A 26,102-nucleotide genomic window follows, 5' to 3' on the forward strand; every position below is an offset into this window, starting at 1 on the left:
AAACAGATTGAAATTGATTATTAGTCAAAAAATTCTATGGGGTAATGAGAGAGCTCTGTGGTTAAGCGTATTTGCTATTTTGGCAGAGGACCTAGATTTGGTTACATGGGGTCTGATGCCTTCTTCTGGCATCTGTTGTTACCACTCCTGTATGATACACCAACATACATGTAGATGAGACACGTAAAATGAAAAATAAGATTAAAAAAATCATTGTTGGAAGATAGTTTCTCTGTGTATTCCTGTCTGTCCTGGAACTTGCTCTGTTTACTAGGCTGACCTCAAACTCAGAGATCCTCTGCCTCCTGAGTGATGGAATTAAAGGTGTGTGCCACCCACCACTGCTGTACTTAAGATATATAAAAAAGTTTGTGTATCTACCTATCGATCTATCTATATATATACATTATATATATAATATATATAATTATATATTATTATAATAATAATGTCAAAAATTATCTACTAAACTCTCCCCAAATTGTTTTTTATAATGATATCAAAAATTAATATATATATATAAATAATTTATTTAGTGAAACGGAATCTTTTTTATGTAGCTTTGGTGACTTGAAACTTGCTGTGGAGATCTGTCTTTCTTCAATCTTCCAGAGATCCATCTGCCTTTATCTCCCCAAATGCTGGGATTAAAGGTGTTCATCACCATGTACCATACTCTTTTTTTGTTTGTTTTGTTTTGTTTTACTTTTAGAGAATAGGTGTAAAACAACATCAGTAATTCCCACAAAAGGTACAAATAGGTATTTTGCAAACATCTTAAAGTTGACTTTCTCTCTTCACTGTTTTTCCTTACATTTTAGAAATGTTCAGTGTATTTTCCAAGCTTGCTTTTCTATTCTTTAGAATCCATACAACAGATTGACATGACATTGCAGGTAGAGTTTCTCTGTGTTTCGGCAGCTGCTACCAAATAACCATCTAGAGACGTATGCTTGGCTGATAGCTCAGGCTTGTTATTGGCTAACTCTTACATTTAACCATATTTTGTATCTATCCTCTGCCACGTGATAGTATCTTTTTTATAGCATGGCACATTCATCCTTTTTCTGTGTTTCCTTTAGACTCCCAAGACTCCCTCTTCCCAGCATTCTCTCTGCCCCCAAAAATCCTGACTAGCCATTGGCCAATCATAATGACAATTAGAGCAATACATATTTACAGTGTACAAAGATTGTTCCACAGCATAAGTTTTTTGGTTTTATTTATTTATTTATTTGTTTGTTTGTTTATTTATTTATTCCAAGACAGGGTTTCCCTGTGTAGCTGCCTTGGCTGTCCTGAAATTCTTTTTACAGACCGAGCTGGCCTCGAACTCACAGAGATTCACCTGCCTCTGCCTCCTGAGTACTGGGATTACAGGTGAGCCACCACCACCTGGCCAGTAAGTTCTATTTTTAATACAGGTTCCCCATTACTAGTCCCTCTACTTTTTCTTTTAATTTCTAATTATCTGTCTGTCTATCTAGATATATATCTAGATAGCTATTTAATTTTTATTGGCATTGGTGTTTGACTTATATTAGCGTTTGTGTGAAGGTGTCGGATCTCCTGAAACTGGAATTTACGGACAGTTTTGAACTGTAATGTAGGTGCTGGGAATTGAACCCAGTTACTCTGGAACAGCAGCCAATGTTTTTAACCACTGAGCCATCTCTCCAGCCCAGTGTCACTATTTTAACTTGAGTATTATAACCATCCATTCATTTTTTTTTTTATGGTGCTAGTGATCAGCCCTAGGTCTTGATATGTGTAGTGTAAGCACTTTACCAACATAGCTGTATCCCTAGTCCAATATGTTAACTTAAATCTCAGTATTAATATTTAATTTTTGCTAATTTGGTAGTGACTCATGTATATCATTTGAAAATATTCCCTGAATCTTGGGTAGGTTTTTTGACTCCTATTGGTTTAAAAAATCCCATCTAATAAAGAAGTGTGTGATCACGGGAGACATCCAACATCATCAAACTTGGTGTTTTTTTTGCATCTGCACACATTTGTCGGCACACCTGCATTTTGAACATGAACCCACACAGATGCACATACAAAAAGAGTCCTATTTTATATTCTGTATTTGTATAAGACCTGTACATGATCAACACAACATCAGTCAGCATTCCAACAAATGGCAGTAATTGAGACTCTGGGTTACACAAAAACTAAGCCTAAAAACCCACTGGAGGATGTGAATGAAGAGGTAGGAACTGGAGGTGTATATGATCAAGATAAGTTGCTTATGTGTAAAACTGGTAAAGAATGAATGCAATATATTTTATTTAGAAAATCTCACTTTGAGCCAGGTATTGGTGGCGCATGCCTTTAATCCCCGGATTTGGGAAGCATAGGCAGGCATATCTCTGTGAGTTTGAGGCTAGCATGGTCTACATAGTTCCAGTATCAATGATAATTTGTTGCATTTTCATAAAAAGTCTTAAAATATATTTGTATTTCCTTTTCATATTTAGAGTTGGTCAGAGGGGAGCTGGTCTTTCAGCCACCATTGCTAGGAGTGAGCATGAGATTTCTGAAATTATTGATGGTCTTTCTGAGCAGGAGGTAAGAAAATTAATTCAAGTTAATTCATTAGTTAGTTAAGCTTTTCTGCCCTGTAGCCCAGGGGTAAAGGTTTATCAATATGTAAATGAAGATGGTTAGATAATAGTGCTTGAATTATTTCAGAGACTAAGACCAACTACTATTGAGATTTAAACAATGTGATAAAAATTTTTACAAAGATTGTTTTGTCATCAAGAAACCAGGGAATAGTTAAGGAAATAGTTCTGATGGTCCTAGTGGTGGTGCGCCTTTAATCCCAGCATTTAGGAAACAGACAAGCAGATCTCTGTTAGTTTGAGGCCAGCCTGGACTACAGAGGGAGTTCCAGGATGGCCAAGGCCACAATGCTGTGGGAAGCAGGGTGGCCAACATATTGGATCTTGTACCAGAGTCCCATGTTCTTTTTCCATTGAATCGAGTCTACTTTTCCTAACGTATTTCTACAGCCCCCATTAAAAACTAATGTTTGCTCTAGGCTTTGGGACTCAAATATTGGAGTGAACCATCAAATTACCCAGTCCTTCAAGTTCAATTACTAGTCAGGGAGAGAAAAGTTTCTAATTAGTCTGTACATACTATCTGTATTCATTTAATTTACATTTTAGAAGCTGTTTGTATGAGTTTTCCTCTGGGGTGTGAAAATAGCCTGTTCTTATAGAGTGTGTATTTGAATTGGTATGTGTTTTAAAGTTTTCATTGCATCTATTCATTGTGTGTCATATGTGTATATAATTATCAGCTCTTGTCACTTGAGCCTTAAGGAGGTAGAAAATCAAATGATGGCTTTCATGAGCTGCCTCGGCACTCAGAATTTTGTACCAATTAAAGTAGACTTGTGCTTCGTGGTGGTTTCATAGGCCTTTAATCCCAGCATTTGGGAGGCAGAGGCAGATGGATCTCTGTGAGTTCAAAGCCAGCTTGGTCTACAGAGTGAGTTCCAGGACAGACAGGGTTACACAGAGACCCTGTCTTTTTAAAAAAAGAAAGAAAAGAAAAGAAAAAATTAGACTCGTACCAGTGGTTTTATCTTTCTTTCTCATTTCTGATTATTGTTTTCCTGAGGAGAAAATCTGAAGTGACTTTTGAACCTTTGTTGGGAGGATTGTAATATTCAACCAGAGATATGTCCCATACTATGTAACGAGGATATTTTCATGCGTTTTTACATAATGGCCAAGTGTTAGCTCTCAGCACTTTTGTTTTTCCCTCCCTCCCTCCCTCCCTCCCTCCCTCCCTCCCTCCCTCCCTTCCTTCCTTTCTTTCTTTCTTCCTTTCTTACAGTGTTATTGCACATACTAGCATCATTTCTATCTATGCTAGGAGAGAGATATACACTTTTTTTTGCAATACATTTAAGTTATTGTTGGAAGATGTTTTCTGAAATCTTAAGTACATAATGCATATAGTCTTGCTTGCTCTCAATACAGATGATATACTTAGGAGCTTTAAAACCCAACCATTCTATATTGGTTTTAAAATCACTGGAAAATGCATGATTGATAATATAAAATTTGTATGTATAATTTCTATAATGACTAAATATGTATTAAATTTCTGTGCTTGTTTTTCTGTGCATCCCATTTGGGTACATCTGAAAGCATTGCAAGGAAGCTTATCGGTTGAAGTGATTTCAAGCTAATGTATCCGTGCCAAACACTGGTGTTCAAACTGATTGAATATACCCTTTGATATACCCTCTGGAACTAGACACTTAGCAAGGACTTGACAACTTGGAAATCGTTTTAGGGAGAAAAAAAAAACCCTTAAATATATAGAAATACTACAGCTTTAGGAACAAGTTTTTTTTTGTTGTTGTTGTTTTTTGTTTTTGTTTTTGTTTTTTTTACCAAAAAGTTGTGTTTATAAATATCTTAAGGTATTCTTTGGAAAAAAACATACATATGCAATAGATTAAACCGGTTTAGATTATAATGATAAAAACGTTAAAATTTTAAATTACATTCTCTTTATTTATTTTTTTCCCTGAGACAAGGTTTCTCTGTATAACAGCTCTGACTGTCCTGGAACTTGCTCTGTAGTTCAGGCTGGCCTCAAACTCACAGAGATCCGCCTGCCTTTGCCTCCCGAGTGCTGGGATTATAGATGTGTGCCACCAGTGCCCAAAATTTAAATTTTAATGGGTTACATTAAATTATCAAAGAGTATTTAATATTATGTAAGTTGAATAGTTTAAGATCAATGACTTTAAGATCCTTAGACCTTTGTTACTTTTTTTTTTCTATCTCTAAAATCATGTTATGATTCTTTTTTATATCTACAATGATGATGAAAGGCTGGGGAGATGCTCCGAGGATAAAGCCCCTTTCTGTCCAAGTGTGAGGACCAGAGTCTGTCCATGCCAGCTTGGGTGTGCTGGTCTGCCAATAGTTCCAGTACTTAAAAGGTGGCAGGCAAGACTAACCTGCTTAGACAAGCTGTGAGTGCACTTAAAGAACCCTACCTCCATGAATATGGTTGTAAGCAACGGGGAACTCCTAAAGGTGCTCTCTGTTGTCCATGTGAACACATAGATTTAAAGACAAAAAAGAAAACTAAAGTTATGTTGACACTAGTTTTTAAACGAGACGATTGTTTTCTGTCGTCTAGATAAAACAATTGCATTATTTTCCAAATATCAATTGCCTTAAGATTTTCTCAGAATAGTAAAGGATAAGCTGGGTGTGATAGCTTATACTTGTACCTCATCTCTGCATTGAGGGGCTGTTACAAGAAGATTACTTCAAATGTGAGGCCAGTCTGAGCTATAGATTCTTGGCCTGGACTCTGCTCCCCAAAAAGAAAGAAATGATAGACAAACAAATATTCAACAAACCAACCCAAAGATAGCAGTTTTTTTTAAAGTGAATTCTCTGTCTGTAATTTATACAATTTGGTATAAATATTTTGAAAATAATCATATAGGACTTGAGAGACGGCTCAGCAGTTAAGAGCACTGATTGCTCTTCCAGAGTGCTTGGGTTCAATTCTCAGCACCCACATGACATCTCACAGCTATCTGTAACTCTAAGATCTTTTACCCTCACACAAACATAAATGCAGACAGATAACATAAAACTTATAAAAAAGGAATAATCATGTAGCATGCTATGATATGGCATTATTGTCATTAAATTACTGATACTTCTTAAAAAATTTTGTTTTGTCTTTTTGTTTTTGAGACAGGGATTCTCTATGTAGCTCTAGCTGTCCTGGAGCTAGCTTTGTAGATCAGGCTGGCCTCGGGAACTCACAGAGATCCGCCTGCCTCTGCCTCCCAAGTGCTGAAATTAAAGGCGTTCGCCACCACTGCCTGGCCTGATACTTTTTTTTTAAACTCTTAAAGTCTATAACCTTTTAAAATTTTCTAGTTTATACATTATTCTAACTAAATTGCATTTATTTCTTGCAGAATAATGAGAAACAAATGCGGCAGCTTTCTGTGATTCCACCTATGATGTTTGATGCAGAACAAAGAAGGGTCAAGTTCATCAATATGAATGGGCTTATGGAGGATCCTATGAAAGTTTATAAAGATAGACAGTTTATGAATGTTTGGAGTGACCATGAAAAGGAGATCTTTAAGGACAAGTAATTTAACGGTTAAATTATTCTCTATTAGACATTCATATACATTGGTAAAATATTTTGCATTACTTGAGTGAAATATTTCCATAATCTTTCATCCTAATTTGGCATTGGAAAAGATAGTGTGAGAAATAGAGGAATTCATCTTCCTGTAAGTTTGTAGGTGGGACAATGGTTGACAGATAAGAAATGGGGATGTGAGTCTTAATTCCAGCACTGGGGAGGCAGAGGAAGACAGATCTCTGTGAGTTCTGCAGTCCAGGACAGCCAGGGCTACACAGAGAAACACTATCTTGGGAAAAAAAGAAAAAAAATTAGAAACAACGGGGTGTTGTGGTATGCACCTTTCATCCTCCACACTCCTGAGGCTAAGGCTGATGTGTCTCTGAGTTCAAGGCCAGCCTGATCTAAATAGCTCTGCTTCCCCTACCATTAAATGCCAGTAGCTCCTCAACTGGGATTGTGGTCTCAAGAGCCTTGTCCCTTCCATACTGGAATGTGGGAAGACTCTATGGCACAGGTTTTGTGCAGCTAAATTTTACTTTGAGTTTACAAATGCAGTAGTGATGTCATATCCAGAAGATAGCACTCCTTCTCATCTTGCAGCTCTTATTTTCTTCTGCCCTCTTCCTCCCCCCGGTTTTCTTAGTTTCTGGGGGGAAATCCATGATATTATAGAAATCCTCTTTAGGGTACTGAGTGATGTATTCTTAGCATTGTTTTTAATTGTTAAACTTAGGTTTATCCAGCATCCAAAAAATTTTGGACTAATTGCATCCTACTTGGAAAGGAAGGTAAGAAAAACTTAGACTGAGATGTTTTTAGGCTTGTGATTTTGCATTTGTGTATGTGTGCGTGTGTTCTAACAAGCAGGAGTAGTTAATTAGAATTGATTTCACAAAGGATTATGATAGGTAAAAAGATTCTGGTAGACCTATTATAATACCATAAAATATGTATAAAATGATAATTATAATTGCATTATAATCCTAAGCACAGGGGCTAGAGATGGTTCAGTAGCTAAGAGTGCTTACTGCACTTATAGAAAACCTGAATTTGGTTCCTAGCACCCACATAAGATAGCTTACAACCAACTGTAGCTCCAGTTCACGGTGATCTAACACCTCTGGCTTCCACATACCTACACATGTGCACATACACATAATTTAGAAATAAATGTTGTTGGGTGTGGTAATACCTGTGTTTAATCACAGCATTATAGAAACAGAAGGCCAGCCTGGTATACATAATGTGTTCTAGGCTCTTCAGAGCTGCATACAAAAGTCTTAAAAAATTGAGCCGAGTGGTAGTTGCATAAGCCTTTAATCCCAGCACTAGGGAGGCAGAGGCAGAAGGATTTTTGTGAGTTTGAGGCCAGCCTGGTCTACAAAAGATAGTTCCAGGACAGACACCAAAGCTACACAGAGAAATAGTGTCTTGAGAAACCAAAAAAAAAAAGAAGAAGAAGAAAAAAGAAAAAGAAAAGGAAAAAAAAATCTTAAAAAAATATGTAACTAAATGGAGTCCTTAGCATAAAACCACAAACAGTTTTCATTATTTATCAAAACTGATCTGATCTTCTGTTCCCCAAATAATTTATTAATTTTGGTAATTTTTAAAAGTTACTAGCTCTCTGGTTAAACTATCAGGCCTGATTTCCTTTTGCTTTTTTATTTTTGTAGTCAAGTAACTTTAATGTTTTTGATTAAAACATTAGAAGAGACAGTGAGTATTTGTTTAGGAGAAGGACAATATATTACTAGTTAACAAAAATGTGTTGAATGTGTCTGATAGAGCTTTGTGTCTTTAGCATAGTTTGGATCAAGGCAACTGTAGATGTCTTGTATGATAGTTCACTTGTTGTCTGTCTAACCTAGATATACTTAAGGCCATATATTTTTTATTTTAATTCATGATCTTGTTATACTAGAAAATTTTCTTGAAAATATTTTATTTACATTTCCACATGAAATAAAATATATAAAAATTAAGTAAAATATTGTTCATTATAGAAATAAAAGCACACATTAAATAAAATGTTTTTTTTCATTACAGAGCGTGCCTGATTGTGTTTTATATTACTATTTAACCAAGAAAAATGAGAATTATAAAGCCCTAGTGAGAAGGAATTATGGAAAACGGAGAGGCAGAAATCAGGTGTGTTAATTTTACTAAATAAATGTTTCAAAATTGATAAAATATGAAGACAAAAGACAGGTGTTATTTGCAATCCACAATTTAAAATATGCTTGGGCTGGAGAGATATCTTGGAAACTAAGAGTGCAAACTGTTCTTGTAGAGTTTTATTCCTAGCCACCTACACGTGGCCTCCCACCAGCACCTCTAAGTCCTACTCAAGGAGATCAGATGTCCTCTCATTGCCTCCATGGGTACACGGGCTTTAATGCATATGTCCATACACAGACACAAACAAGTATATACACGTGTGTGCATGTCCGCACACACACATACACTAAAGTCTGTGTGTGTGTGTGAAAAGTAGAAGTTTTATGTGAAAGAACTGATTGCTCTTGCAGAGGACCCAGTTTGGCTTTAAGCACCCCATATTAGGTGTCTCACTACTGCCTGTAAGTCCAACTTCAGAATATCTGATGTCTACACTCTTCTGGTATTATTTGGTGTATGTGCATGCACGCACACACATTACTTAATCTTTCAAAAACAAGCAAACAAACAAAACCAGGCAGTGATAGCACTTACCTTTAATCCCAGCACCCTAGAAGCAGGTGAATCTCTATGAGTTTGCGGCCAACCTAGTCTACAGAGAGAGTTCCAGGACAGCCAGGGCTACAGAGAAAAGCCTTGTATCAATAATAAACAAACAAAACCAAAAAAATTAGAAGAATTTGTTTCTTTAAGACATGATATGTATTCATTCATTCACACCTGTTAAATGTGTCACCATGAAGCTACATGCAGATAGAATTTTTATGTTTTCTACTTGTGATCAATGATCAGTGCTGCCAGGCAAGTAATTGTTAAAGAACACATTCTTTATTTTCAAATACTTGGTTTCTTTTCTCAGAAATTTGTGCTTTTCCTCTGTTCCTATCTTTACATTTGCATATTTTTGTTTTTCAAGGTATTCAGAAACATGTATCATTTAGCAATTTTGAAATTGGAAGGAATTCTGTTTAAACTGTTAGGTAGTCGGTAGTTAGGAAGAATGTTTTAGAGAGGCTAAAATTTGAGTATAATGCCAAGAGATTTATACGTAGGCCTGTTCTGATAATTTTTATTTACAACCTTGGTTTTTGCATTTGTGTGCAATAACAGTGATTCCTACCTGTTTTCGTCAGTATGGAAACTGCGTGTTGGCAAAATCCCGAGAGTACAATGTAAAGTACGTAGGGAACGCTCAAAAAATAGTAGCTGTTCTTGTCTTCATTGCCATCACCACTGCCTATTTTTCTTGGTTGACAGCTTTCATTCTCTAAAAATTTCAAAATTTAGTTATTTTGAAGTCATTAATTATTAATATATTTTGACAAGATTGGCATAAGAAACTTTATTGCTTGAGTATATTTAAAAGAAAACACGCCTAGTAATAAAATAGCTGCATTTTCTCTGCCCCCCCCCCCCTTTACACTGTCAAATAACTCAGTCATTTTGTTTCTAGACAACTTAAAGTGGGGATTCACTAATTTTTCTGTTTTATTAACTTGAGAATTTTGTTCTAATTTTCTAGATGGGTTTTCTGTGTACCCTTGGCTGTCCTGGAACTCATTCTGTAGACCATGCTAGCCTCAAACTCAAGAAAGAGATTAATCTGCCTTTGCCTTCAGTTCTAGGATTCAAGGTGTACACCTCTACCACCCAGCTTAACCTGAGAATTTTTCTTTTCTCCTTCTTTCCTTCTTTCCTTCTTTCCTTCTTTCCTTCTTTCCTTCCTTCCCTCCCTCCCTCCCTCCCTCCCTCCCTCCCTCCTTCCCTCCCTCCCTCCCTCCCTTCCTCCCTCCCTTCCTCCCTGGTTTTTTTGTTGTTGTTGTTTGAGACAGGGTTTCCCTGCGTAACAGTCCTAGGTGTCCTGGAACTAGCTTTTGTAGATCCGACTGGCCTCGAGCTCACTGACATTCACCTGCCTCTGCCTACTGAGTGCTGGGATTAAAGTCGTGCGCCACTACCACTTGGTGAGAATTTTTCATAACTACAAGTAGAATGTATATATAGGTGTTAGGAATACAGCCAGATATAGCAGTGAGGAGTCTCTGCATCGGCTGTTTCTTGATGCTGCTCTAAGGTTCCCCAGACAGTGATCACATTGAATACAGACGCCCTTCACTTTTTCAGTTTGAATTTTCATTTGATTTTATATTATGATCTTTCATTTGTAGTGAATATCTTATTTTATGCTAGGAGGAACTTGTCTAGCTGTTGACTCTAAGGTCAGTTTTAAAGGAAAGAAAAACCCAGACAAGAACTGCTTGCATCTGTTGAAGGCACTTTTAGGAAAGTTTTCTTTTAAATGGGCCTATTCTGCTCCAGCCAGCCTGCCAGGACTATTGAGGTTAGAACTTATCACTTACATCTTGGACCACATATACTGGTGGCTCTCTACATATTTGCCTAAACAAAAAGTAACTCCACCTAGCTAATTTTTAAACAAGTAGTATTTCCTCCTTCTCTTTTAAGTCAGTGATGTGATTGGTCTTTATCAAATTGCTCAGAAGTAAGTCTTAGGTTTCTGGTGGCATTGTCACCTTGTCTTACTGCTACCTTATCAGCATGCAGAATGCTGAGGTAACCTCTAGAAAAGTGTCGTGTACTTGATTAGATTTTAATGCAACAAGACTGCCATTTCCACATTTTCTGCAGGGCTGGGAAGTGCTGCCTTCTTCCCACTGGCTGATTTAATGCAGTGCTGCAGTTGCTCATCACTCCCTTATACCAGGGAACTGAAGTCAGATCTTGCCTAAATTTCTGGCAGCAGGGAATGTGTGGGATTTTAAAACACTGAAGTATATGGGAAATAAGATTATTTGTATTATTGAATTCTAGGGAAATTTTAATTCTTCCTTATCTTCTTGTTTTTTGTTTTTGGTTTTTCAAGGCAGGGTTTCTCTGTAACTATGGAGCCTGTCCTGGAACTAGCTCTTGTAGACCAAGCTGGCTTCGAACTCACAGAGATCCACCTGCCTCTGCCTCCTGAGTGTCTTCCTTATCTTCTATTTAACTGGTATGGCCCGTCATGTATTTGAGTTATGAGCCATTTTATTGATTACAAAGCTAACACACAGGCGAGAGTCACAGCTCAGTGGTAGAGCATTTGCCTAGCATGTACAAAGCTCCAGGTTCAATTCTTAGTGTTGTAAAAGAAGCAGACAACCCAAGAAGCTATAGCAAAAGAAAAAGAAAACATTACTTTGGGCTGGAAAGATAGTGGTTAAGAGCATTGCCTGCTCTTCCAAAGGTCCTGAGTTCAATTCCCAGCAACCACATGGTGGCTCACAACCATCTGTAATGAGGTTTGGTGCCTTCTTCTGGCCTGCAGGCATACATGCAGACAGAATATTGTATGCATAATAAATAAAAAATATTTTTAAAAAATCTTTAAAAAGCACTCTAAAAAAGCTAACATATTAAACGAAAGGAGGCTTTGTTAATAGCATGCCATATTGCTGCTTCAGAGCAACAGTTGCTTGATTGTGTAGGGGTTGGGTAATTAGCATTTGAAATAGGTCTTGTGCCCACCTCCTGCTAGAAATGGGATGCCAGAGCTGAGTAAATCATTCCCATTTGTAAAATAGATCATCTTATAGTTATAAAATGCACATTTGGACCAGACTGTGATGGCACACACGTTTAATCCCTGCACTCCAGAGGCAGAGACAGGCAGATCTCTTGAGTGTTTGAGGCCAGTCTGGTTTACAGAGTGAGTTCCAGGGCAGCACAGAGAAACCCTGTCTCTAAACAAACAAACAAATCCAACAATAACAAAACCAAAACCACACATATGGAAATCCCCCTGATATCTCAGATTTATTTTATCTATCTATCTATTTATTTGTTTATTTATTTTAGTAAATATCCAGAAGCAAGTGAAACTTGGAAATTAACTAGGTTGAGAAATTTGGAAGATGATATATAAGTGAGAGAAGTGAGAGAATCATTAGTAAGTCCTAGGTGCTATTCTTGACAGACTATGAAAACTTGATAGAATCCTACACCTTGATGAAGACCAGGAGATGAGCAGCAATGACTGTGTGGGACTGGAGGGCAGGAGCTGCAGGTGAAGAGAGGCCTCCTCATTGTACTGTCGACAGGTTTAGACAATCAATGCAGATAATGGGGCCCTTTGTGCTTTTTACCTCTGGGAAGTTTAATGGGTATGGCTGATAAATACTTGCTTTAGACTAGACTGACCTAGGGAACTGTTAGAAAAAGATAAGTGTCTGCACCAGAAGAGAAGTAATACTAAAACACTAAGAAATGAGTCACAAACCATCTGTACCTTTCAGGGAATTCTCAGAAATTTTATCTGTAGTTTCAGAAGTGAGAGAAAGTCATCATAGCTGATTGTGTAACATTGAAAAGGAAATTCATTTTGTTTATCTGTCCTCTATACAGTCTTTAAAATTAGTCTACATAATAATGGATATTATCATTGATTTTTTCCTTCACACTTTGTTCTTCTTCCACCTTCTTTTCTGCTCTTCCGCCCCCGTCTTTTCCTCATTCCAGTTTTCCCCTTATGCGACCTATAGTGCTCTTTACCCTTTTTCTTCTCCTTCCCTGATGGTTTCCTAGTTCCCGCTCAGGGTCCCGGTTTTATGGCATGCTGGCACACATTGACCTTTAAATCTATGTTTCACATGAGAGAAAACCTTTTTTTATGATGTCTGTCTGAGTCTGCCTTATTTTGCTTAACAGTGATTTCTTCTATTTTTTGTAAATACCATAATTTCAGCTTGTTTAGTACGTGAATAAAATGTAAATATGATAAAATGAAGTAGCGTATTACATTTTATTTATCCATTTATTTGTTGATGGGCATTTAAGTTGGTTTTATTTTGTTGCCATAGTGACCAGTATAGCATGTGAGGATCCCTCTGACTATCCTTAAGAGTCTTTTGTGTCTTTGTACTTTTCTTATAAGGTTTCTGATGGAATCTTTAGAGTCTTTTGATGGTTCTATTTTTTGTTCTCTATATTGATGGAGGAAACTCTGTAGTGATTTCCAGAGGGGCTGCATCAGTTACATCCCTTGTCTATTCCTGTGTCTTAAAGTTTTTTTTCTCTCTAACAGTTTCAAAGTTTCATGTCTCATTAAGATCTTTCATTTTTTCAAATTAATTTTTTTTGGAATATGAGAGAGAGAGATAGTCATTATTTTATTCTTGTACATTTGGATATTCATTTTCCAAGTACCATTTACTAAAATGACTGTCTTTTTCCAATATATGCTTTGTTTGTTTGTTTGTTTGTTTTTGAGACAGGGTTTTTCTGTAGCTTTTGAGCCTGTCCTGGAACTAGCTCTTGTAGACCAGGCTGGCCTCTAACTCACAGAGATCTGCCTGCCTCTGCCTCCCAAGTGCTGGGATTAGAGGCATGTGCCACCACTGCCTGGTCCAATATGTGCTGTTGATACATTCGTTAAAAACTAAGTGGTGTAGTTGTATGAGTTCATGGTCTCTATTTTATTGGCCCACCTGTAAGCTTTTGTTACTATATCTCTGTAGTATAATTTGAGATCAGATTTTGATACTTCTGGCATTTCTTTTTCTGTTTAGGATTGGTTTGGTCATTCATGTCTTTTTGGGTTTCCATATGATCTCTAAAATAGTGTGTTATTGTTTTATAATGCCATTGGAATTCAGGCAGTGGTGTCACACATCTTTAATTCCAGCACTTGGAAGGCAAAATCTCTTGTGATTTTGAAGACAGTCTGGTACAGAGCTAGTTCCAGGACAGCCAGGGCTACACAAAGGAATTCTGCCTCACATACATACATAAATACAAACTGTAACAAAAAAGAATGTCATTAAACTTTTGATGGAAACTGTCAGTTCTTTTAGCAATATTGCCATTTTAATGATAATTTATTTGTTCAATCTATGAACATAGGTGGTCTTTCTTTTAATGTTTTCTTTAGTTTTGTTCTTCAATATGTTAACATTTTCATTGTAGAAATTTCTACATTTTATCTATTATGTTTATTCTTAGTATCCCTTTCCCCTACTGTAAATAGAACTCCACCCCAGTAATATTGTTCCAATTAAATGTTATAATTTTCATACAGTTTGTGAAATGATTTCTTGTACTTTCGTATCTCACAAGTGATGGTTTGTTCTAGCAGCAGATTGCCCGTCCCTCACAAGAAGAAAAAGTAGAAGAAAAAGAAGAGGATAAAGCAGAAAAAACAGAGAAAAAGGAAGAAGAAAAGAAGGATGATGAAGAAAAAGAAGAGAAAGAAGACTCAAAGTGAGTTGAGCAGGATGATATGTGTTATAGTCATTTTCAGAGCTGAACTTCATCTGTTACAGGTGTGAAATATGTGGTAACAGTCCAGAGGAACATGTGCTTTGATTCACAATTTCTTGGCATGATTAAGGAATGGAATATTTTATTAAATAAAATGCTTGACCTAATAGCTTTATTGCCAGGCATGTTATTTTATGTCTGCATACTCATGTGTACACCTAGATTACTTTCTTTTGTTTTTGTTTTTTGAATGTTGTTAATATTTTTAGAGGTAGGGCTTTTCTGTGTATCTCTGACCTTCCTGGAACTCTGTGTAGACCAGGCTGGCCTCAAACCCAGAGATTCACCTGCCTTAGCCTCTGGGATTAAAAGCATACACAACCAACTGGTCTTTTTATTTTTATTTTTTATCTTTTAGTTTTGTGAAGACAGGGTCTTGATGTGTAGCCCTGATTACTCTGGAACTTACTGTTTAGATCAGGCTGTCCTCCTACTTGTGGCTGTTCTCCTGCGTTTGTCTTGTAAGTGTCAGAATTATAAGATTACAATCATGGTTCAGATACTGCTATTCCAAGCTATAGGCTTCAATTCTTTGTAGTTATCACTAAGGTATGTTGAATATAATTTAGTGCTTACCTTCGAAGATCTTTTTCAGCCTCTAGACAGTGTTACAATACCACGAAAATAATAGTCTGGGTTTTTGTTTGTTTGTTTCTTTTCTTTTTCTTTTTTTTTTTTTAGACCTGGTGTTTCTCTGTGTAGCCTTGACTGTCCTTGAACTGCCTCTGTAGATCATGCTGTCCTTGAACTCACAGAGATCCACCTGTCTCTGCCTCCCAAGTGCTTGTGCCACCACTGCCTGGCTGAAAGTAATAGTTTTTTATGTGTATATATTCTTGCTGAGTTTATTCAACATATAAAATGTAGTTCTGTTTTTATTTCTGTTTTCTTATTTGTAGAAATAATTTGTTTTCATTTTGAAAATTGGACAAAAAACAAATCCAATGTATACCCATTATTTTTCTAATCAGTTGCTGTCAGTTGTTGGTATTTTTGTATGCTTATAAGGGCAGCCTGGAGTTGGAGCCTTAGGAGCCAGATTATTTGTTCCCAGAGACTGAAACTGAGCAATTTTAGTTTGTGACTGTTATGAGGCTTGAGCTCCGCAGTTGTAGATGTGTGTGTTGATGCATTTAAACAAGCATGTGCGCTTGTGTGTAATGGTGATACTGAATGTTTCTACCACGCCAATATATTTCCTTCTGTTTCTTAGTAGTCAGATTTTCTGTCCACTCTTTGTCTCTGATTAATAGTGTTCTGGAATTAAATATAAATCTAGTTAGTCTTTTATCACTATAGAAAAGCACCTTATAAATCAGCTTCAGAATAGAAAAGATTTTCTTTTGGCTTACAGTTTTATAAGTATCAGTCTGAGTATTGATTCACAGATATGGTGGAAGGGACGAAAGAGGGACAGGGACCTCTCAATATTCACTTTTTTCTACCAGTGACATAAAGATCTTCTACTAGGTTCTACCTCTTCAGATCTCCAACACCTCCATACAGCACCCATTATGACCAAGTCTTTAACACTTAAACTCTTGTGGGACGCTTAAGAGCCAGATTACCCAGCACTCGGGAGGCAGAGGCAGGTGGATCTCTGAGTTTGAGGTCTGCCTGGTCTATAAGAGCAGGACAGGCTTAAAAGCTACAGATAAACCCTGTCTTGAAAAGCAAACAAAACAAAACAAAACCAGATTATCATGTGTGTAGGATGCCTTTTTGAGATTCATCTTGGCCATTTCATATTTCAGTAGCTTATGCCTTTAAAAATATTTATTGTACTATTTTTATAGACCTCTCAGAAATACTTATATTTTTCCTGTTTTTCGTTTTGTTTTTGTCATTTAATATCATGTAAGTCTCTTGCATGGTTTTAGAAGAAATCAGGGGCTGGAAAGATGGCTTAGCATAATTGCTGAGAATACTGGCTGCTCCTCTAGAGGATTCAGATTTGATTCTCACTACCTGCATGGTAGCTCACAACATTCTGTAACTTCAGCTTCAGGGGATCTGATAGCCTCTTCTGCTCTTTGCCAGTGCCAGGCATGTATATGGTGCACAGACATAATACATGCAGGTGAAATATTCATTCACATAAATAAATGAAAATAACAGATGGCTCAGAGGTTAAGAGCACTGGCTGCACTCCAGATTCAATTCCCAGCACCCACCTGGTAGCTCACAACTCTCAGTAAAATCTCATTTCCAGGGAATCCAAAACCCATGGCAATACACCAATGCATATAAAAATAAATAAATTTTAAAAAAGGAAATAAGAATTAAGAGTCAGATATTAATGCTTTTCTACTTTAAGATACCTGTACAGAAACAGAAATAAATTATTTTTAGGTTCATGATTAACATTTTCATACCACATAGTCAGTGTTTCTTCTCATAAAGAAGTATATCTTTAAAAAGTATATTTTTAATTTTTAATTAAAGCTTTTAAAACCTCCTTAAGGTGATTCTACTTTTTCTTAAAAATTCTAAATTACTTAACATGTATCCATATGTAATAGTATATGGTTAAGTCTTAGGATGAAAATATACAAGAATATGTACTATTCTTGAATAGTTTGTAACTAAGAAGGAGAACACTAGGATCGAAAACAAAAGCTTGAATATGCAGAATGAGTAGTGAAACCCGTTGAAGACACAAACACGGGCGAGTAGTGAGATAAGTCGCTCACAGTCTATGTGGCTGAGGAATCAGCGAAAGTAGCTGTGCACTGAGAACGAGTCAGAGATTTCAGTATAATGAAGGAGATTAGTAGGAGGTGATGGTCTGATTTATCTGCTGTCGATCCCTAGTGAAAACTGAAATGTTAGATTCTATTCAGGAGTGGGAGAGCTTCTTTGGGAATAGGTAGGGAACAGAATGGGATGGATTAGTTTGTTATTTATTACCTAGTTATTTATTTATTGTGCGCTTTTTCTGTGTTTTTGTTTTGAGATGGAGTCTCTATATAGCCATGGCTGTCCTGAAACTCACTGTGTAGACCAGACTGGCCTCCAACTCCAGAAATCCCTCTGCCTTTGTTTCCTGAACGCTGAGATTAAAGGCTTGTGCCACCAATCTCTGTTTTTATTTTTATAACGGGATTAGGTTACAACACACAGGCTGACCTTGAACTAAAGATCTTCACTCAAGCCTCCCACATACTGGATTACGAGAGTGTCTAGCTCAGCTCTGGAGTGACTCATTGCTGAGTTAACTCTTTTGCATGATTCTAACCAACACTATGATAGAATCATTCTTGAGCCATGTGTTTATTGGAAAAGAAGATCTATAGCTTGATAAACCTCAAGAGTCTTTTACTTGAAGCAGTAAAATTGTGAAAATAAACAGCTTCTTCTACTAATAACTGATTCTCACAAGTGTGTACCTCAAAAATGCATTTATTTATTCTTTGTAAATTTCATACATACTCACATTGTATTTGATCATACCAACTCCCCTCTAAGTCCTTTCAGATACAAAGTACCTTAATTACTGTATTTTCAAATGTAGCAGGTATCATCAGTAATTCAGAGAATGGGCTTCAAATATTCCCATATTTCTTATAGTAATAATACTATTAATATTATTCATCATGAATTAACTTTTCTTAAGTACTTGAGACTATAAATTATCTCTTTATAAACTGAGAGAAATTTTACCATAGTAATTACAAACTTGTATGATGTTCCAGGTACCTTTCCAGGCACCTTACTAACTCCTTCAATTAATTCATTTATTTCTTCTCACTACTCTGTGAAATATATTATCACTGTCTGTATTGTACTATCCATATTGTGCTCATAGAGGCAGGGTAACTTACCAGGGTTGTCATAGTTAGGAAGTCACATAGTTAAGAAGTCCTTAGTTCTTAGAACTAAGGAAGCCTGACCCAGAAGCTATTCTGCCAACCACTCAGCTAGTTAGAATACTGACTCTGGTTTAATAAAATAGTATTGTGGATTGTTACTACAGAATAGGCATCTGTCATGAAGATTATCTGTTTTGACTTCATTTCATAGAATAGACTTTAACAAAATTTAAATAAAAGCCAAATTCTCAGGCCTTTTGCCTTCTGCTGTAGTCTCCTGCTGCTCCATCTCAGCTCTGGAGTGGTGCTGCTGTTTGATATTTTCTTAGAAATGTCTGGTTTTAAGTTAATTAATATTTTAAAAAAATATGTCTAAAATTTAAGTATTACTATGTGATAAAAGTCTTTTGAAATGTCTTGAGTCAGTAAAAGCTATTGAAAAATCTCATAAGAGTTTTTGGTAAAAATTTAAAAAGAGATTACATAAATTTATGCCATTTCTATTTAAACAATCTTCTTTGCTGTATCTATACTTTTAAATCACAAAAACTTTCATTTGCTTTTGTTTCTAGAGAAACTACCAAGGAAAAGGACAGAACGGAAGGCACAACAGAAGAAACTGAGGAAAGAGAGCAGGCAACGCCCAGAGGACGAAAGACAGCTAACAGCCAGGGGCGCCGGAAGGGCCGCATCACCAGGTCCATGACAAGTGAAGCTGCAGCTGCCAATGCTGCTGCCTCAGCCAGTGAGGAGCCACCTCAACCCCTACCACCGCCACCAGAGCCCAGTTAGTAGAAGAGATTGCTTTGTGCAGGGGTGTAATCATGAGTGATAAAGTATGGTGGGGCCTGCCAATATTGATAACCCAGAAGTTGACTTTTAAGGCTGTTCTTTAATTTATTAAACTTTAAAGTAAAATTCTTTTGGTTGAAAAGAACATTAGCTACAATGTAGTTTTTCTTTTACTAATTGGCATGCAACTTACTTGTCATATTGCATAAATATTCCTTTTTTCACATTAAAACACTTATTTATTCGTTTATGTATATATCTGAGCATATGTCTGTAGCGTTGGTGCAAACGGGCCACTGGGTCATATTTTGAGGATCTATAACTTTTGTGATTGAACTCAAAGTGACAGGCTTACAACATGAGTGCCTTTACCTGCTAGGCTGTCTTGCTGGCCCAACTTTGTAATTTTTTTAAAAATTATTTTAAGAGTTATCTCTCTTTATTAATTACTTTAAGTTATCTCTTAAATATATTATACTGTAATATATTTATACTATAATATAATGTGAGTATAATATAACATAATTAAAAATTATTTTAAGGGTTATCTTTTTTTTTTTTTTCTTGAGATAGGATTTCTCTGTAGCTTTGGAGCCTGTCCTGGAACTACCTCTTGTAGACTAGGCTGGTCTCGAACTCACAGAGATCCGCCTGCCTCTGCCTCCTGAGTGCTTGGATTAATGGTGTGCACCACTGCCGCCCAGCAAGGGCTATCTCTTTATTAATTATTTTAAGTTTTCTCTCTCTAGGGATTTTGTTTTTTGAGATATAATTACTTTTATTTTATGCGTATGGGTGTTTTGCCTGCATCTGTGTCTGTGCACTTTGTGCATATTTGGTATCCTTGGAAGTCAGAAAAGGGTATTGGGTTCCCTGCAACTAGAGTTGAAGACAGTTCTAAGCTGCCATGTGGGTGCTGGGAATTGAACCCAAGATCTCTGTAAGGAGTAGTCAGTGATGTTTCCTTCTGAACCATCTTTCAGGCCCAGTTTTATAATTTTAAAGTATTCGTAATTTCTATTTTACTTCTTAAATCCCTTGCTATATAGGCATTTTGCTTCTGAATTAAATGTGTAGTTAAGCATTTCCCTGTGAGTGGTTAAACTGTCTCTTTGCTCCATTTTAAACCAGTATGGACAGCACTATAATGAAAGATGTCTTCCTGCACTGAACACTTTCTGCTAAATTGAGGAACAAATTTTTAGGCAAGATATACTGGACTTAAGAATAAAACTTTATGTTTTTTATAAAGTAGTGTCACATTATTCTTTAAAAGGGTTGTATTGGTTACCAATTTACCATAAAATGAGATATAAAAGACAATGCATGTTGTACAAATGGTAGGAATGATGAAGCAGAATCAAGCAAATGGGAAGATGAAGATGGGCCAGAGCAGGTCATAGTGCTCTTGGCTTTCTCTTGAGTTGTGTCTTCCTTTGCTACAAAGCAGGGAACTTGCAAAGTATTTTAAATACGTGATTGATCTGATTGGGTTATGTGGAAAGATGAGTCTGATGACACAGGAAGGAAGAGGCGCTATGTTCTTTTGTTGTTGTGGGAGAGGGGAGATAAAGAGGTTTGTTATGCTAGAGGTAGACTTTCTCTTATCAAGCATGTAGCCAAAGGTGAAACTTCCGAGAATAGTGAGAACATTCTTGACACTGAGAAGTGTGAAACTTTTCCATCTAATTGGCTGTTCAGAAGCTGATACTATCTAATTTCATAAATGATAAATATGTTATCAGTTACATGGTCTTAATGGATAGGCCAATTTTGATTTCTTTAGCCTGAGTTGTTTTGTTTTATTTTTTTTTTAATTTCAGTTTCTACTGAGCCTGTAGAGACCTCAAGATGGACTGAAGAAGAAATGGAAGTTGCTAAAAAAGGTAATGTAATGGAAAAATTAAAAATGCTGCAGGATCCCCGGTGCAGTAGGCAGCAGAAATGCTGTAGGTCCCCAAGCTGTGGTAGCAGGCCATGTGGCGGCAGGCAGTGGGCCTTGGGAGCAGCCAGTCCCAGGCAGAGATGGCTGCCTGTCCATGAGTGGTGGCTGGTCTTAGGCCGGGAGAGACTCAGACATGGATAGGCATGACATGCAGAGTGAGGTTGAATATTTATTCATGGGGTTATGGAGGGGGAAGGGAGAAGGGGAGAAGAACAGAGAGAGAAAGGGGTGGGGGGAGAAGAGGGGAGAGAGGCCAAAGCAAAGCACGAGCTTAGGCTGGAAGCTGAAGATCAGCCTGCCTCAGTGGATGGGGGAGGGAGTGGGCGTGGCTTGTCTCTTAAAGAGACACAACAATCATTACAGGTAATATATAATAATGTGTAATGTTCAGAGTTGGTTTTTTGTTTATTTATTTTTAAGATTAGTAGTGAGTGGAATCAATTAAAATTTTTTTTAATTGAAAAGAGTAGGCCAATTACTGGAGAGATGGCTAAACAATTAAGAGTACTGACTGCTCTTCTATGAGGACCCAGATTCAGTTCCCTGAACTCATAGGGTGATCAGAACCATATGTAACTCCACTGCCAGAGGATTCAATTCTTTCTTCTGGCTTCTGTGGGCACCAGGAATGCAGGTGGTGTATAGATATATAAGCAGGCAGAAAACCTAAACGCACATGTGAGTGCAAGTGCAGTACATGCACACATGCCTGTGCTGCTTAGTAATTCATGGTCAGCCTGGGTTGTGTGACAAAACCCCATCTATACGCCCAAGAAGTTTTTTTAGAAAGGTAAATAGAATTATTTTGAAGCAAATTTAAGAATTCTTTTTGATGGTGTTGCATATAGTAAATAATTGTTTCTAGTGCAGTTCAAGATGCCTATGTTTAAAAAAAATTATGATTCTGCAGTTTTGTTTTGATTATCATTGGAGAGCAGGGAGCTATTTGCACTTTTCTACTGTACTTGTGATTACATGAATTAGAAATTATTTGGGGGTAAATTTGGAATGTGAAATCTATGTTTTTATTGCAAGTTGTTTGAATAGAATAAAGGCTATTTTATTTAATATTTGGTTAAGTCTTTCGTCTAGCAATTGGTTAACTTACAGTTTGTATGCATGATATATACAGTGAAGCCTATATGGAGTTCAAAGGAATCCCATGCTTTCATTTTGCTTTAGAGGCAGGGTCTCTTTGCTATGTTTTTGCTGCACTGTGCTGATAAGCTTTCAGCCATTTCTCTCTCTGCCTCCATCACTCACACAGGAGCCTGCCTTATGGGGTACATGTCACTGCATCTGGCTTTGTGTGTGGGTTCTGAGGTTCAAACTCAGGTCATTAGGCCCCTTCAGCAAATACTTTACCCACTAACCCTTCTGCCTAGATCTAGTTAAGGCTTTAGATCATATTTCACCATAGAATTTTGAGTCAGAGGTGAAATTGTAAAGTTTATAAACTTCATTTATAAATTATAAATATTATATTATTTCTAAATTCATGTGCCATTAGAAGGTCAAGCAGACAATAATTTGATTACTGTACCTGCTACTTTAATAGCTGGGTGGTCTTCATTGCTCCACTGCACTTTATATACTTTGTTTCCTATCATTGTTTACTAGTGCAGGAAAATCTGAAAAAATTTCATACAGGATAAACAGTAATTTACAAAAAGATAATCAACACTACTTACCTTATAATCATCAAAAGAAATCATTATATGTAACTCGGCCATTTGCTGACCTGTTTGATATTAATTTACTTACTATTTAGCAAATAATGAATGCTATCTCCTCATCCCCATGGTTTCTCCTGGTTGTTCTGGAGCTGGCTTTGTAGTCCTTGCTGGCCTCTAACTCACAGAGATCTCCCTGTCTCTGCCTCCCAAGTGCTGGAATTAAAGGTGTGATCTACCATGCCCAGTTGAATGTTACATCTTAAAAATCATATACAAACAAAGTTTTAAAGTGTTTGTTTTTAAATATTTATATCTGAAATTTATTTACCATGAGTGGCAGATGCTAAATTTATAAAATTATTAGAGAGATTTGCACTTACCTCTCATCCCCTCATCAGTGTCCCAGTTAAGTGTGGGCATAGTAGCTGACTTGTAGAGTGACCTTTTCCAGGGAGATGGTTCTAAGAGATTTTGTCACCATCTGTCTTCAGCTCCTAGGCAAGTCTTCCTAGTGACCCTAATGATCTTTTAGTTTTCCTTTTCCTCAGTGTGTGTGTTTGTGTTTATGTGTGTTTTTGTGTGTGTGCATGCATGTGTATGTGTGTGCATTCATGTGAATGTTATTGTACATGAATACTTGTTCATGGATGTGTAAATGCGTGTGACATGTGTGAGTACAGTTGTATATGTCCATATGTGTAGGTGCAACTCTTTTGCTTGTGCTACAAATACTTCTGATGGAGTTACTGTCCCAGCTCCTAGTTTTCTTTTTTTTATGTGTGTTTTATTTATTTATTTTTTTTGGAAGCAACATATCATATAAACTCAAGCTAGACCTTGAACTTCTGATTCTTCTGCATCAGCCTTCCAAATATTAAATTTACAGGTATATGCCACCATACCTGGCAGGTCTTCCAATTTTTATTATAAAGGGAGCTTTTTATTTGTTTGCTTGTTTTTGTTGTTGTTTTTTTGTTTTTTGAGACAGGGTTTCTCTGTAGCTTTGGAGCCTGTTCTAGAACTAGCTCTTGTAGATCAGGCTGGTCTAGAACTCACAGAGATCTGCCTCCCTCTGCCTCCCGAATGCTGGGATTAAGGGCATGCACCACCACTGCCCGACTTAGAGGGAACTATTTACTTAATCTTCAAAACGAATGTTTATCTCTATTCACTATGTATATAATTTTATATCGCTCTATATAAATTTATGTTATTTATATATTAAATTACATATGTGTATTCTTTAAGCATATGTATGTATACTTGCATATATTTAGTATGCAGAGAAATACTAAATTGGTGTTTATTTATTTTGGAGGTGGAACCAGGGCCATTTGACTGCCAGGCAAATGCTTTACACTGAACTCTTTGCCCAGACCTATTAATAGTAAATCTTTAAAAAGGTGTTTGTGCATTAACTAGCAAGTTCTGTTTAGAAGTTTCATATACATGATGGGCTGGAGAGATGGCTCAGTTGTTAAGAGCACCGACTGTTCTTCCTGAGGTCCTGCTGTCAGTTCCCAGCAACCACATGGTGGCTCACAACCATCTGTAATGAGATTTAGCACCCTCTTCTGGCATACAGGCATACATGCAGACAGATCACTATATATATGTAAAATAAATAAATCTTAAAAAGTTACATATACATGAATAACTTATATTTGAGTTTGTAAATATATGAGCCATTAATAATGTAGATTCAGTTTTATCCTTAACCCTATGGGATCTATGTGAGGGATAAGGTTTAGCTTCTCTCTAGCAAGCATGTATTAAATTTGGGGAAATATATAGAAATATAAGTGAGTTTAATGGCAGTAAGTATTTCAGTAAGTATTGAAATATATTTAATAACGGAAAGCATACTTTCAGGACTGTTGGTTTCACTTTAGTACTTAAGTTGCTTTAATATTTCTAATACTTGTTGGGTGACTGATCACGTAACGTTTGATATATTTTTTTAAATTGCAGGCCTAGTAGAGCATGGTCGTAACTGGGCAGCTATTGCCAAAATGGTGGGAACTAAAAGTGAAGCCCAGTGTAAAAACTTCTATTTCAACTATAAAAGGCGGCACAATCTTGACAACCTCTTGCAGCAACATAAACAGAAAGTGAGTAGATTAATAGTGGTAAGTCTTCTGCTTATCAGTTTTTACTTGGAAAATGGTTTGATCCCCAGAAGCCTCTTGGTAGAAAGAGAAAACTGACCTTTGGCTTCCATATTTATGATGTGTGTGGACATGCATGTACACACTTTGTCTCTTATAATAAATTTGAATACAAGCTGAAAGAAAAACCTTAAACAAGGTGGTGATCTCACATGCCTTTAATTCCAGCACTTAGGAAGCAGAGACTTGCTGATCTCTGTGAGTTTTAGGTCAGCCTGGTCTACAGAGTGAGTTCCAGGGCAGGCTCCAAAGCTATAGAGAAACACTGTTTCGAAAAACCAAAACAAACAAACAGACCAAAAAAAAAAAAAAACCAAAAAAAACCCCTCAGTTTAATCATTTTAGTCATAAAGACTTCAATTGTTTACCCATTAATCTTTATCAAAAACTATCTCAAGAATACATTGTGTAATTTTAATATTTTTCACCTCTTTGTATTACGTATAATTTGCAAGATAGAACATTCTGCTTTACCAACAAAATAACCTTGCCCTCAGTACCATAAAAGAAATGGGATAGTTATACCAAGAATAATTTGCTGCCTGTACAATTGTATAATGCTTTGATGTTTATTGGACCATCAATAGTATCAAACATTAAAAATTACTTAAGCCTTATGTGATGGCACATGCATTTAATCCTAACATTCAGGCGGCAGAGGCAGGAAGATCTTTTAAGTTTTAGGCCAGCCTGGTCTACAGGGCGAGTTCTAGGACAGCCAGAGCTACTCAGGGAAAAACAAAAGAAAAAAATTTGCTTAATTACCTTAAAGAAGAATTTTAATTGCATATGAATAAAAATATATTTTTATAGATCATTAATAGAAATAGTTTTCATTCTCTAGCAGGGATATATTCAGTTTATACATTCAGGTTTTCAAAAGTAGAATGATTAACTATGTGAAACTATGCAAAAACTTTAGTTGTACAGTTAAAAGATTTCGGTCCGTGTCTACTTATCTAAAAGACTAAAATGTACCAGTCAGTATATTTACAATGTCTACTTATTTAGGTATTATAAAATTTCAGGTTTTCAAATACAATTT

At 36.6% G+C, this 26,102-nt stretch overlaps 1 protein-coding gene across 23 annotated transcripts in view; it reads left to right on the forward strand.

Moving 5' to 3' along the window:
• The window catches only part of Ncor1 (nuclear receptor corepressor 1), a 156,206-nt gene that overhangs the window by 65,054 nt on the left and 65,050 nt on the right, over positions 1-26,102 (forward strand). For 15 of the 23 annotated variants that reach the window (XM_048448195.3, XM_048448196.3, XM_085695065.2 and 12 more), the window contains 8 exons: positions 2,487-2,577; positions 5,987-6,165; positions 6,902-6,956; positions 8,218-8,319; positions 14,477-14,604; positions 19,049-19,263; positions 21,092-21,154; positions 24,861-25,000. In XM_048448195.3, coding sequence (XP_048304152.2) covers positions 2,487-2,577; positions 5,987-6,165; positions 6,902-6,956; positions 8,218-8,319; positions 14,477-14,604; positions 19,049-19,263; positions 21,092-21,154; positions 24,861-25,000 — 973 coding nt within the window. The remainder of the gene's footprint in view (positions 1-2,486; positions 2,578-5,986; positions 6,166-6,901; positions 6,957-8,217; positions 8,320-14,476; positions 14,605-19,048; positions 19,264-21,091; positions 21,155-24,860; positions 25,001-26,102) is intronic. The other 8 variants (XM_085695066.2, XM_085695075.2, XM_085695069.2 and 5 more) reach the window with 1 other exon arrangement.

Source organism: Myodes glareolus, chromosome 9, assembly GCF_982192425.1.
Source record: "Myodes glareolus chromosome 9, mMyoGla1.1, whole genome shotgun sequence".
In the NCBI taxonomy this organism is placed as follows: Eukaryota; Metazoa; Chordata; class Mammalia; order Rodentia; family Cricetidae; genus Myodes; species Myodes glareolus.